The sequence below is a fragment of the Odontesthes bonariensis genome, chromosome 21, assembly GCF_027942865.1.
Source record: "Odontesthes bonariensis isolate fOdoBon6 chromosome 21, fOdoBon6.hap1, whole genome shotgun sequence".
Classification (NCBI taxonomy): domain Eukaryota; kingdom Metazoa; phylum Chordata; class Actinopteri; order Atheriniformes; family Atherinopsidae; genus Odontesthes; species Odontesthes bonariensis.
The window spans coordinates 20,309,924-20,324,713 of NC_134526.1; the positions used below are offsets into that span (position 1 = coordinate 20,309,924).

General features: G+C 38.2%; 1 protein-coding gene across 1 annotated transcript; it reads left to right on the forward strand.

Moving 5' to 3' along the window:
• Positions 1 to 1,418: 1,418 nt before the first annotated feature.
• pierce1 (piercer of microtubule wall 1) lies at positions 1,419 to 4,495 on the forward strand. The gene is made up of 3 exons (XM_075454101.1): positions 1,419 to 1,549; positions 2,753 to 2,831; positions 3,007 to 4,495. The coding sequence occupies exons 1-3, from the start codon at positions 1,455 to 1,457 to the stop codon at positions 3,202 to 3,204; spliced, it is 372 nt and encodes a 123-aa protein (XP_075310216.1). The 5' UTR covers positions 1,419 to 1,454; the 3' UTR covers positions 3,205 to 4,495.
• The last annotated feature ends 10,295 nt before the right edge of the window (positions 4,496 to 14,790 follow it).

The window sequence follows — 14,790 nt, forward strand, 5'->3', positions numbered from 1 at the left end:
CATGCAGCATGCTGGAGCAGGAGAGCCATCCTTTACGAGATGCCGCTTTCTTACCTCTGCTTACTGCCATTGCTGCCTGGATAGTTTTTTCTTTGTTTGGTTACACATTGAAAAAACCTAAATGGAGAGGAAAAGAAACAAAATGGAGAGGGAAAATAGGCCTTACCAGTCTGAATTGAATTGCATTGCTAAATGCAAGAACTGCTAATAGTTGGGTCAATATTGTGCCTAAATTTGATACTGAGAAATATGACCATTTTATTTGGCCAATTTATTAAAGTAAAAAAAGTTAAAAAGTCATCTAAATGAAAAAAATAAATAACATTTAAGTCAATGGCAAGGCCGGTGCAGTTACTTTGGCTATATTTATATACTAAGCTCGTTCATTATGAAAGCAACTGTTTTAAATTGTTTAGTCTAAGTTGAGGAAGTTATAGATGTCTGGCAGATGCTGCTCCTACTTTTTCTGCCTCAAATACTCCTGAGTCAGCAAGGGAAGTAGTAACAAAGGCGAAAAGTCAGCAACAGGGGACTTGCTAGTAACCAACGGGGCTGCCGACTCTGCGATGCCAGCTTGATGAGTGAAAGCACACACTGATGTGAGGCTGAGTCACCTCTGTCCGGTATGTGTGAATTAGGAGGAAAAATAATGACAGGTTAATGATGTCATCTTTTTTTTTTCTGCCAAAATATCTGATATATGAAAGAGGCTGAGGTTTGTAGCCCACCCACTGAGTTACCAGTGGCTTATCCTGTCCTCTAAACCCTTGAACGGTTGAAGCAGATCTGGTCCTTCCTGGTTCTGGTTCTGCTGGAGGTCCCTTCCTATTAAGGAGAGTTTCCTGACACCTGCCTCCTCATACACACTCAAGACAAGAGACTGAATCAAACTGAAGACTTGATGTTATCTGCAGGCTTCCTTAGCTAAGCTGTTTTCCATGAACTGGTATAATATGAATAAACCATAATGGATTATGCTGATTTCGATTAACTGGATCATAAGAAATTGGAATGAGTTTGATTCTGATCGGAAAACACTGGATTACAATTAGATTTATGCTGAACTTGCTTATTTGTACAAATAAAGATAGGCTGAATTTAATTGAATTATATTTCACTGTATTCCAAAATTTGAAATCATGAAGACGACTAAATCTCGGATTAAAATTTGAATCTGAAAATGTTTGGCTGGAAAGTTTGAGGGAGATTAGATCCGTTTGAATCAGAGAAACTTTAGTTGGTGAAATAAAAACTGAGGAAAAGCAGAAGGAAAACATTTAACTCAGAGGATCAAACCTTTTTCACTGTTTGAACACAATTCTCTACCCTGGTTTCCTGCCTCATCCTTTGTCTTGCTGCCTCACCACACACACATTGTGGCCAGTGAGTCATGTCACGCATCTCCATGGTAACCGTTGTGTTGTTAGTAACAGTGATCTTTTGATCAGCCAGTCATGGAGGATAAGAAAGTTCAGACCTGCAACTTTTACAGAGTGGATCCAAACCTGCCGCACCGATTCAACAATCCTGACAGTTTTCATGGTTACGGGTACAGTAATACGACTATAGTACAACTACAGTCTGATAGAAATACTAAAGATTAAGCTAATCATCTGTTTTAAGCTGTTGGTTCTGTCTCAGAGAGAGCAGTTGTAGTAATACTAGTAGTAGCACTATTACTGTTTTCTTGTATTAGTACTACTTCAAGCAGTGCTACTGCTTATTACTGCAACGGTTGAGAACATAATATTAAGCCTTTTATATTCAATAAGTCTGTGCCGTGAGGAGGCCTTGGGGCAGAGCCAGGACTTGATGATGAGATTGTAGCTCTGGCTTTAAACGCCTTGGTGGAGGAGGCAGTTGGACAGAAGAGAGATCTGTGGAGCTCTGCTAAGAGTGTTATCCCGAAAAAGCATCAGAAATTAGACGAATGGATGGATGTCTGTACCCTTCTACTGCCAACACTTCTAGTATTGTTGATGCTATTTTAAAGTGCTCTATGATTATTTTTTTATTGTGAACTGGGGCTATTAAAATAAAATGAAGTGAACTGTGCTTTTCATATAGTTTTTACTTTAAGAACACCTTTAATAACAGCACAAATTTTCTGAATAAACTGTGGTGGGTTTGTTGAAAGTGACCTGCCATGTCTTTAACCAGAAAAGAGATGAGAGAAATCGGCTGATTTTCTTTTAACTGTTGTCAGCAGTTGAGGCTGCTATCGTGAAGTAAAGAGTGACAGTCTTTGTTGATCAAACTATTAATCCAACTGAAAATCAAACTAAAAAAAAAAAAATTCTCTTAAACTTTGTCTTCAGATCCTGCTCTTGAACAAGAAGCTGAAACTCCTAATGACACCGGTTTAGCTCACTGATGTGAGCTTTCCTGCTCACATCAGTGAGACATTCATGTTTCTGCTGTCCAAACTGCGGATGGAAGGAACAAATTAAAAACCTTTTACCTTTTTTACTGGATATCTTGCTCTCATTTGGTATTGGAGTCCATACGGGAGTTGGCGGAGTTCATGTCATTTGGAGGATTTTGCTTTAAAAAAAAAAAAAGTCAGTTTCTTGGTTCATAGCCGATTGTTAGAGAGGAAACTTTTTCCTGTGTTTCGATGAAGTGATTCAGCTAAAGAGAAATGTCTGAGCTTAGCAGCAGATTCAAATTTTGATTTCATCGGTCATCTACGGTCACTGCTACCATTTTATTGTTTGTACTAACAAACATGTTCATCCACTTTGTGTTTCAGTCAGAAAAAGAGTCACGCATGTTATCGAACATCAAACCAAGCATACGGCAGCAGGAAACCGACAGTTCATGAAATGCAGGTGAGACACAAACTGAAAGATAAAATTTGCTTTGTTTTTTAACTGATTCACGAAAAGAAAAGAAAAAGAAAAAGAAAAAAGACCTCATTCTTTGAAAACAGCAGCTGGTGAGAAAATCTTCTTTAATTCTATGCTGTTGGCATGTAACACAAACATGTGCACGTGTGCGTTTCAGACTCAGTATAAAGTGGTATCTCATCAATTTTCGGAGGACATGCTGCAGACTGGGATGTACCGTGACATGCGGCTCAACACTGCCATGGATAAGAGTAGAGTGACGGACCCCATGACAACTAACAATAAAAGAGTCAACATCCAATATCTGTACCCTCGTGCAAACCAAAGCAGTAACCATGACGGGAACCCCAATTAAACACGGATGATGTAAAAACTGCAAACTTGTTTTTTTTAAGAATGGCTTTAAGAGTGCAGGTGAATTGAAGGGCTACATGGAGAGCCAAATTTAGATATAAAACACACAGAGTTGCTCTAATCAGGAACCCTAACCTTAATTAAGCCTGCTCCGTTCCAGTCACACAACAGAAACATCTCGGTCCCCCGTCACTGTCTTCTGAAATAATTTACAAATAAAACACAAGATTCTCTTTCAGGGCTTTTGGTGTCTGTTGGATTTTTGTGTTACCTTTGAAAATAGTTCATAATACAGAAAAACAAATGAAAAACAGACAAGGCCGCTTCTGTAGAACACCTGGTGGGGCATAGACTCCTCTCCGTGGACTCAGGGATGTTACTCTCTCTCTCTGATATGTGTCCACATAGCAATTTTGTTTTGTTTTGTTTTTTTCCATAAGGGTGATTGTATGCAGCTGCCTGGAGAAAAAGCAGTGTATTCACCATCTTTTTTATTTATTTAGAAAAACTCTTTTTCAGGAAAGTGCTGTCACTGTTGCTGTTGTTAAGGCAACTTACAACATGGGCTGAAATTGTCAACCTGGCAACCAAGAAAAACGGAGGAGAAGCAGTTTTGGCCTTTTTTTCATCCAACTTGGGCTGAACTCTTTGTTTACTGGAGCAGATCACCTGGACAGCTGATGTTTCTGCTGAGTGCATCAACGAATCATCATTACAAGAGTAGTGAACTGCCACTGGGATGAAGCGCCTTCCGGACTTCTGTGGTTTTCTCTAAACAAAAAAAAAAAAGGTCCTAAATGATACAGAGTTTTTGGTCCAACTGGGCAGCTTCCAGATGTAAATGTGCTCCAGAAGAATTTGTTTTTGTTTAATTCTAAAAAGTGGCAATATACAAGGTGAAATTTTCAGTGAAAAGTGAAATACAATAAGGATTCTGTCAAGTCTAAAAATGTTGGGATAGATGTGTATTGTGCAGTAAGCATTGCTGTATGTGTGAATGTCTCTATAGAGGTGCACAATAAAGGTCCGTGATCACAATTACAAAAAGTGATTGCACTATCAGAGTTGATAACTATGAAAAGTCTACCAATGCCAAAAATATGATCAACTACACTAAAAGTTGAGAGCAAATAATATTAATGCTGCAATGATTAAGATAATAACAACAATAAAACTGAGAGTAACAAAATAATTTTATTGCCAATAAACAAATCAATGTTTAAACTAGTGTGTCCTTTCCATTCCAAGCCCACGGGCCCTCGAGAGCTTAGTTGAGAATAGCTCCGCCACTGCAAACACACAGCAACCTATTTGCACATATGCATATAATAAATACATATTCATTATTTTCTTTTATAAAAATTTTATGTTAAACTTGTGTTGTGCATTAAAAAAAGGCCTTGTGGTACGATGGCTCCTACAGGTGGAATGTTACAGGGGTTGTGTTGTTTCCTCCTTCACAAACAGCTGGTTCCTCATTTGAACCAGAAAAAAAAAGAAAAAGAAATGACTCCTGCTGCAACTTGAGCATGATAAATTTAGGGTGAAGGCAGAGTTGGCGAACTGACTGCTGAGAAAATGCATCAGGAGACAGAGTGGTCCAAGTTGGAAACAAAGCACTGTAGACTTGCACTGATATCATTTTGTGATATTTTTTGTATGCGATCAGTCTGCAAGGAGTTTTGATAAGTTGGGTAATTTGAGGTTATTGCCAAAATTTCTGAGAGAGCGCTCTTAGAAAAAAATGCTTGATTGCTTGAATAAAAAATGAATCTGGAACAACCTGACAGCTTCACTCATAAGTACTTCAGTAATATTCAAAACAGGGAATTATTCTGTAGAATAATTGTGATCTAAGAACAAGCAGGGAACAACTTCAGTAATATATCCTTAGATAATAAGGTAATCAAGTTAAGCGATGCATCATACTGGACAGTTAGTACTTCATTACTTCTACTCTTATTTTCTCAACAGTGAATCTACACAACTCGTTTTCACTCCCAACTTGTCACAGAAGCATTTAGACTGCAGGGACGTGGACCTTGACCGCTTGGCAATTACTTTATTTCTGGTTGTAAACACTTTTAAGTCTAAAATATTCTTGCATGGTTGAGCGCACTGAAAACTTGCTGAAAATGAGTTCACACAGTTGACCTGCCTTCTTACAGTGAAACAACCACAATTGCCAGTTTAATATACAGCTTCCTGCTTATGTGACGTGGACTTGTGATGCCAGCGCAGTTGTACAGATCCAGCTCCCCAGAGAGGGCAACCGCCGGGCAATTGAGGCTGCTTTAAAGCCTCATTTGGATATGATACACAGGATTAAACTGAAAGAAACAAACAAAAAGATGAAAATGGTAAGCTTAAACTTTAACAAGCTCCATTAATGAGAAACATGTCACTGTGCTCATCAATCATCCTTAAGCTCATTACAGATTACTTTAATGCTATTCATTACTTCCCTCTGTGTCTCCAGCAGTATTTGTAAACCTGATCAGGCACCGGGTAGTCCTTCTGGCACCCTGTGGGAGTGCTCCATCAAAGGGCCATTGACAGTTGCGCTATCCTTCTCCGGCTCTGCTCGACTCTTCATATCCAACGCTTTTCTTTTTTACTTTTGGCATCTGTACGTTTCTCTGTCAGGTGACACTCTGCCACTATCATTTTCGGTTTGTTTCTGATCCAGAGGATAAATAACAAAATGTTTTATTTTGCTCAGCAGTCTTCATTTTTAATCCAGCTCATTATTTTCTTGTATGACGAAAAGAAGCATCAAACTTTTAAATGAGAGTATGTTCTCTATAGCTTTTTGGTATTTTATGTATTAAAAAAAAAAAAAAAAAAAAAGAGAAATGTAAATATTTGCTAGCTAAATATTTGTTGACTTATGACTTCAGCTCTCAGTAATGTAAACAAAATGAAAGTGAACAGATGATAATGAATGCCTCATTCACATGATTCATCATATGAATGAATTGCAATATGGCGTACAAGCATACTTCACCTACTCAGCTTTACTGAATCCATTATCACATTTATAGCTGTAAATTAATTATTAGATGAGCATTATATTAGGCCTTAGAAAACTTTTTTTTAAATCTTGGATTTATATTGTTTTATAGGTAGAAATAATTTAAATTCACCCCCTTTTTTGTTCCAGCTGTCACGTCATCTGAAGTATTTCAAGACTCGTGAATCATTGTTCTTTTGTCACAAAAGGCTCTGATGCAATTTCTCTACATGAAAGGCGAGGTTGAAAATGAAAGTTTTTATCTATAAATCACACAGAGCCTTCAGCTCTTTTTACATATCAGAGCGAAAGACATCAGTACTTTGCTGTCAGATTTCCAGCGACAGACCTCAAATAAGCACAAATGAAAACACTGCATCTCATTCACACTTTGATCAAGAGCAAACATCAGCTTCTCTTCAGTGTCCTGGAGATGCCGAAGAACATTAAATGAAAAAAAAAAAGCACTTTATCCCAAAGGGAAATTATTATATATTATTTATTCATATATATTATATAATTACACAATTGTCCGTCTCTGAGCATGTGAAGTCGATCACTAACATGTACAATCATTCAGGAGATCAATTATACATGGAATAAATCCAGATACAGACATAGGAATGCCATTTAGTATGCACTTATTGGCACAATGTGGCTTTCTATTCCTCTACTGAAGAATTTGTAAATGAAAAGATGAGCTTCAGGGGATTTTAAATGACTAATGAAGCAATCTTTGGAGAATTAATCAATTTCTGTAATATATCTTTTATTCCATTCATTATTTGGTGGTATTTTATCATCCTAACCTGGTCTCAGATGAGTAAAACACAGCACAGCATGCTAATAGATTTTTGTTAAGCACAATAATCAGTGCCATCTTATCTACATGAGAATGCATAGACTGCCTCATTTCATTTCAGGAGGCACTTTGCACAGTGACTCAAAGCATTAATTGATGTGGTTGAGAGTTGCCTTTATACTGTTGCTGGGCTCTTTAGATCATAAAGTTAGTCCTGATATTGGACAATAAAAACCAAGATTGTTATATCGCCACTCTAAAAAGATAAATATGGTGCAACAACTGCTCTGACACAAGAATTTAAGTAAGAATTTAAGTTATAGCAATGTCTGACTTGATGTTAGCATCTATTCTTTCTGTCCAACTTGTTACCATAAAATGTCATCATCACTAATTACACTGGCAGGACAAAACATCCAGTAACAACATTAGCATATCTATGATAAAACAAAATCAAAAGCCAAAGGACACCGGAATCCAGCTGAAACCCCCCTAGAATCTCCCTTAGATCTTTATCCATTCCTCTAAATCTGTCAGTCTCTACTGCATGCCTGCACTGCAGCTTTTTTTAATAACCATCCCCTTTATCTCTGTCTTGTGTTTCTGCCTTCTGCCTCCATGCTGCAAACATGACTCACCTCTAATGATACCTGCAGTGTAAGAAGAAAAAAAATAAATAAATACACAACACAGGCCACTGTAATGCATCTAGACCAATTACTTGTGTTTGTAGGTGGATGAGAACGGGTTCACCTATTCTCAAGCCGAAAGCCATTTTCTTCATCTTGGATGTTATTAATTAGTTAAACAGCAAAGACGCACGGAACTATGTGTGGGAAGAAAAAAAAAAAAAAAAACTGAGAGGCTCAGTCAATAAAACCCACATCAAGTTCATGTCCTGTTTTACTGCACCCTGGTGGGGAAAAAATTCAAGCATAAAGTCACTGGTTAATTGTGTGACATTTAACTGAGCAAATAAAATCTTGAATTATGCTGAAGAAATGTATTATAAATGGTCTGAGAGGGATTGAAAATTAAAACCAAGCATTTGACTGACCAAGCAAATGATAAAGCGGAATAACGATGCGGAAACAAAAAACGGTAAATATGTGACAGGTCTGACTGACGGACGGGCGTATTAGAGAAAATCCAATTTACAGCTGGTGAAGGTTAAAGACAGCATGGTCAATCAGTGTTACGTCAACAGTAACAACCTTTGTTTCCTGTGTGGCTGCTTCCGTGTTCAGGAACGCTGCAGTGCCAGCAGTTCAGGGAGGCTGTGCTTCTCCTGCCTTCTGTCCCATCCCTGCCCTTGTGGCCCTCATTATAACAGCACCCATGACCACCACTGTGCACAGCTCAACTCAGGCCTGCTAATTTGCACAGGAAGAGTGAAAACCCATCAATCACCTTTGCTCCATTTCTGTTACCAACAGTTCAACCCACTGTCTCAAGGGTGCAACTCAGTCTTCAGACCACAGAGGAAGTGTGACATGGAAGAAAAACAAGGGCAGCAGTGTCATATCGTTGTATGTCAGGTACTGACACTTCTGGTTTCCTGCTGCAAATTAAAAGTGCTTAAATTCCACAGGTGCAGTGGAAAATCACTGATGCATCTTATCCGATTTAACTTACCTTTTATCCAACCAGGAATGGCTAAACCGAGAAGAAAATGTCTCCGTTATGACGGGGTTCCTGACCAAGACAGACAGGCAGACAAAAGGAAAGTTAACAGATTACAGACATCTACACATTCAACAGATCAAATGCAGCTGAGTTTGCATTTTGCTTTATGGTCATCATTTTAAGTGACTAATTACTGCCAACAGTTTTGATTCTTTATACTAAAAAAAAATCATATCTCATTATGAGATTAATAAAGTGTTATTCATTCCAGTTCAGTTTAATCCAGCTGGCTCCAAAGCACTTTGTACAAAGTTTTCATCCAACAGGCTGCGCAGTTCTACTAGGCTGATATTATATTATAACAGGCGTACGGCCTGTTATTCATCATTTGACTTGTCAGTTCAAATACATTTTTTTAGAGAAATAATTGTGTGCTCTTGCCAGCTGGTCAACTAATTGGACACCGATACTTTGTTAAATACACTCAGACAAAAATAGTTAGCAGCAGAGAACAGAAAATTAGGTTTCAGTTTGAATAAGAAATAGAGCTCCATGCTAAATTAAACCTGAAAGTCAAACTAAAGGTAACATTTTGCCCACAGTCTTGTGATAAGTGGGTGTACCTGATTGAAGATGCGGTGCCTTAATCCCAGTGCTGTCATTTCTGTTTTTGCAATATGCTCAAATTGAGGAGGGAGTAGGCATGTGTTCTGCAGAACCCTCTGTTCCAGCTAACAGCAAACAGTCATGGCGGGGATATTTTTATATCCAACTGCAGGTTCACTGTCACACTATATGTGGCTCCTGGTTACCAAACATGGCTTGTAAATGATTCCCGGGAGTAAACCCAACAAAACAGAACCCAGGCATAATTAAGAAACACGACCTGACTCACATGCTACCCGTAGAGTCAAGTCTCTCAGCATACAGAATCCCCTCACAGGCCTCCGGAAAACCGTTCCAAATTAAATTATCTTTTTGGGGGGAAGTACCAGCGAGTGCGAGAATGAATGTCTGCACACATCCAGCACTCATCAGCGCGACTGTGAAACACTGTGATGAATTTATACTGCTGCATGGGCAATCAGTGCTGAATTGAGAGAAGATCAGAGCAGTTAAGAACTTGATGAATAATTTTCAGATGCATCATTGAAGTGGGAAAGGTGAAAGAGGGGCAGCTCAGCTTGAATGATCACAGGATGCAGGAATCATGACGGGATCAAAGTCATCACATCTTAAGTGCAACTGGACTGCCTTGTCAAGTGATATTTTGCAAACAATTAGATAACAAGGAGATCTCTATTCAATGGTAGCAGAGAAATTCATTTAACAAGAAATTGCAATTTAACATTATAAAATGCCCTTCTAAGTTTGAAATGGAAATGGTAGTCATGGCTGAGGTTCAAGGTTTTAGATTCCGTTCACATTCCCCCTGCTGTATGATCGTGACTCAGCCTGAAGCCTTTGATCCAAAGGCAGAAAAGTAACCTGGATTCTTATGTAAGAAAATGTTTGATCAGGACACCCTGACTTTTTGACTTCAGCTGACAATCTATCTGACCACATACAAGCAAGAGAGGAATAAAGAGATATTAGCTCTGACACTGGATGATTACAGTCACTTTACAAGCTGTAACTCAAGTTTTGGACAGCTCAGGGGTATAAAAAAGAAGACCTGAAGTCTTCATTTAGATACAATTGTCATTTTAACAGCATGACATAACAGTTTGCAACGAACTCGATGAAATGAACAGACCGTTTTAAGTTCACCCCCATTGCATGCTCCAATTACTCACCACACACTCTTCCTTACATAAATAACACAGTATAGCTTGATTAAACTATCAGCTTAATTTACTCCCAGTTAAAGTAAAACATTCATTAAGCTGTTAAATAAACATTTCATGATGTATATAGGACATTTCTAGTTCAATTTACTTCAAAATCCATAAAGCATGTCATGTTCGCAACATTTCTAGGGTGGCAATAATTGAAAGTTTTAATTCAGATCTTTAGACAGAAATTATTGGGCAGAATCTATCAGTCTTTCAATAAATCTCACTGAAATTAAAAAAAAGTATGGCAAGAAAAATACACACACACACACACAGTCTTTTGCCTACTGTTTAGGGCAAGAGAAGTATGAAATGGGGCAGAATTGAAAGTGTTTGACCTCCCTTCATTGCCTTCCGATCACCAGTGCTGTTCACATAAACACACCTGTAAACCAAAAGTCACTTGTTTTTCTTATGTATTAAAAAAAAAAAAAGCCATTTCAATTTCATATTAACTTTCAACTAAAGCTCACACTGTGCATAATGAATGATACTAAAGCGACAACAGAAGCAAAACTCTGCAGGATTCTTCCTTTAATCATATGACATGGCTCCAAGTACACATCCAGTGCTTCCAACACATATGGTTGCTAGCACCTACACCTACCCAAACTCCAAAAAAGGAATCTGATAGAAGCAAAGTGTGTTAAACAAATATTTCGATCAATATTTTTACTCTGCTACCTTACCCTAGTGAAGTCCAGCAACTTTCATTTACTGTAGCCCAAAAATATGTTCAGTTTTGCATATTTTACGCCTAGGTTTGTTAAGCATTTTTTCAATTTATTTCTGCATGTTCATGCCTGTGTTGTCATAGCAACAGAACAAGTGGCAGCTTAAGAAAACTTGGAGAATAACTCAAAAATCTATGAAGTAGTTGTGGCCATGAGGCATACCGAAATCTTTGAACTACCTTGACTGGTCATGAAAGCCATCGGGGAGGACTCTTGTTTTATCAGAGAAACCTGATAAAACATAATCAGGTCTGAAAGTTGGACTTCAGTATTTCTATCACAAGGAATTTCTTTGTGCAAAATGCGTTAAGTATGAAGGGATTTTCTTTCACGTTAACTCATTACATATCTTATTAAGTACCTATTAACCTATACTGTGAATGAAACAAGGGTTCTGTTTATTAGCACAAATGTAGAATTAAGGGGATCAGCTATACAAACCACACGTTTATTTAGTTTGTATGCTCAAGAAATATATTTCAAATGTGTAAATTCTAAAAAAAACTCTTTTCTTTCAAATCTGTTTCAAACAAGGAAACACAAATAATGATTTCAGCAGTCTCACCCCATGTGAATATTAAGCATTGTGTTCGCCTTCACATTGAACTTGATTAATGAAACTGAATGGCAATGTTAAATATTTGAAATCATTTTAAACTTTTAAGCTTAATTGGCACCAAGGCACCCATTGCCCAAATTACTGCTACTTCAAGTCAGAATCACACCATTAAGTGCATAAGCTATTAACCGATCTCTGGAGTGAGATCCGACATACTTGAATATTCACTTTATAGTCACACATCTGTCAAAACCAGGATTTACATTTGTCCACATGTCTAAAACATAGTGACGCAGTAAATACACAAAACTGTAAACTCGTAGCCCATAAAGCTTGGTGATTTAACAAAGTGAAACTGCTACATTCTGAACAGTGAACCAGCATATCTGTTTTACTTTCTGGCGAGAGCATGTGTTGGTCCAAACATATTCATCACCATACCATTGCATTTTTAGTATTATCATACTAAAAAGGCTAAAATTTACTTCTTAACTGAAGAGAGACTGGAGATTATTTTAAATTTAGATGCCACATGGGGTGAAGCAGTTATGCCTCGTCCTGCCCATACAGCATGATTATTGCATAACCAGCTAGTTTTGACAGTCAAAGGCTCTGAATTCATTGCATTGTCCAATTTCATCTTTAAACGCTTATAATCTACAGAACAAAATACTTTACACCCATTGCGTGTCTTCACTCAACAGGCTTACCAGTTCACAAGAGAAAGGTCCTTGGTCTGGAGCCTAAGTCAGTCTTGAAGGCAATTACTGCACAGTACAGTCAAACCACACAAAAGACATATGGACAGAGAGGAAGGGTAAAGAGGGAAAGGAGGGCAAAAGCGTTCATTGTCACAGCCCTGTGTAACTGCAGTGTAGGGGGGGGATTCATTTTTGTATCTACATCAGGAATTCAAAAGGCAACATACATAGGTAACACACCAGTCAAAGTAATTTTAGTCATATCAGATAAGTTTCCCTCAGGCACATACAACAGGCAAACCTGTCAAGCTCCATATCTCTGCTGCCTGTCGAAACCACAAGTACAGGCCACTGAAAATTATTTTCCACTTCTGTATCCAGCACATAGTGGTTGGTAAATGCAAGACTGACATTGTTAAACCTGGAGGCAAATAGCATACTTGGAGAGTGTAAGTACATGTTTAGGAAGGGTAAAAAGCAGACTTTATGTTGAGAAGCTTAATAACAGCACATTAGTTCAGCTTTAATATTAAGTGAAATAGGTGATGGAGAAGTACTGAATTCAGCACATAAAGAGGAAGCAGACAATAAAAATAAAATAAACAGAAGGCTCATTCTCAGTAAGAAGAAAAGCTATGTGGAAGAGCTATATGAAAAAGTTCAACAGGATCATTGGGGACATGTAAACGAACATGCTTGCCTCTTGGAGCAGCTGAACAAGGGGAATGCTGCCTGGAAAAAGAGTAAACCAGCCCACAAGGTCTCCAGGAGACTTGCTGAGATGGAGGAGAAAAAGCAGAAACCACTTCAAAAGAAAGAGAAGCTTCCAGGTGATGCTCTCTGGAATGCCTGCAAAGAGCTTTCCAAGCTCTCTGATAACTGAAGACCTACCTTACAACCTTTCACCTCCTCCCTTTGACTTCCTCTCAACCCCCATGTCCAAGTCTATCCTCTTTACCTTTTTTTTTTACCCCTCTCATCCTTATCCAACTTACCCCATCCCTCCCAAACATTTGTTTAAACTGTCATTATTTAGTTGAAAATATAAAGAATTATTTATGAAAAGCATTAATGGGTAATTAACATTCAGTTAAAACTGAATTCATTTATATTCCAGCACTCCAGTAAAGTCATACCATGGAATTTCACAAGGAAAAATGTCCCATCTTCTTCTGAAATTTTTAAGATCTTGAAGCGAAATAAAGTGGACGGTCTCATGTTTGCACTATATTTCAGTCACAGAGAAAAAAAAACCTGAAGCTTGATCTGTGAAAATGACTGTTACAGCCTTTTTTTGTTATAAATTTAGTTTTTCAAATAGCCAAGAACTTTAGATGATTAAACAGCATTTTAATTTCATATTACTGAATTAAAGATACAAGCATTGGAGCCTTACATTTGAGAAATGAAAACTGAAGGACAGTACTTATGATTCAATTTTCTGGTAGCCGCTTTTCTTAACAGGTCTACAGCTAACCACCTGGCAAAAGCTATGTAGATCGATCATGAGTAATACTACAGTTAGAATCGATAAAACTATAAACAAGAGACAGTAACTTGTTTTATTCTGTTATTTCAAGGGAAAGACGGTTGAATTAATTGAATGAGAGAACAAAAGCAGAGGAGCAGAAGTCTGTTAAAAATCCAAGGATGTTAGAGTTCTGCAAGTGAGGCTCCAACCAAACGTCCTGATCCCACCTGAGCAAAGTCACTTGTCTATAAAGTTTGACTGGATGAAAAGGGACTGGCACGCAAGATGGCAGCCGGCCCCATGAGATGCACAGAAGCTCTCCAAAAATCTACATCCTAATCCTCCCTTCATGCCTTTACCTTTACTCCTCCATCCATCCATTTTTTATTCTCCCACGGTCTTTTCTTTATTCAGAGCATGTTCACATCACTGTAGTGTGTAGGAGATTCCTGCCCACCCCTCCACTCCCAACAAGGCAAACCTTTGTTCACTGCGGGAGGGTAAAGCTCGGCATGTAAGAGGAGCAAAGATGGGCACCTTGAATGGCTGTCGTCCAGATAACGTGCACAGACTTTCTACCCATGATGTGACCTGAACTCATTCTGATGGGACATGGACAAACGGACATGATCAACATGTTCTTGATGAGGTTTGAAATACAGTTTGTGTTTACAGCTCCTCAAACATAAGTTACAAAAACTGGCTTCTTCACAACACAGATCGTGAGAAAGGTGCACGTATAATAATTACCGTTAACAATTGCTCAGTTTGACCTCTCACTGCTCCAGCATTTACAAACTGGCAGGGCCTGGAGGTGACGAATCCAAGCGGAGAACATCATTCTCA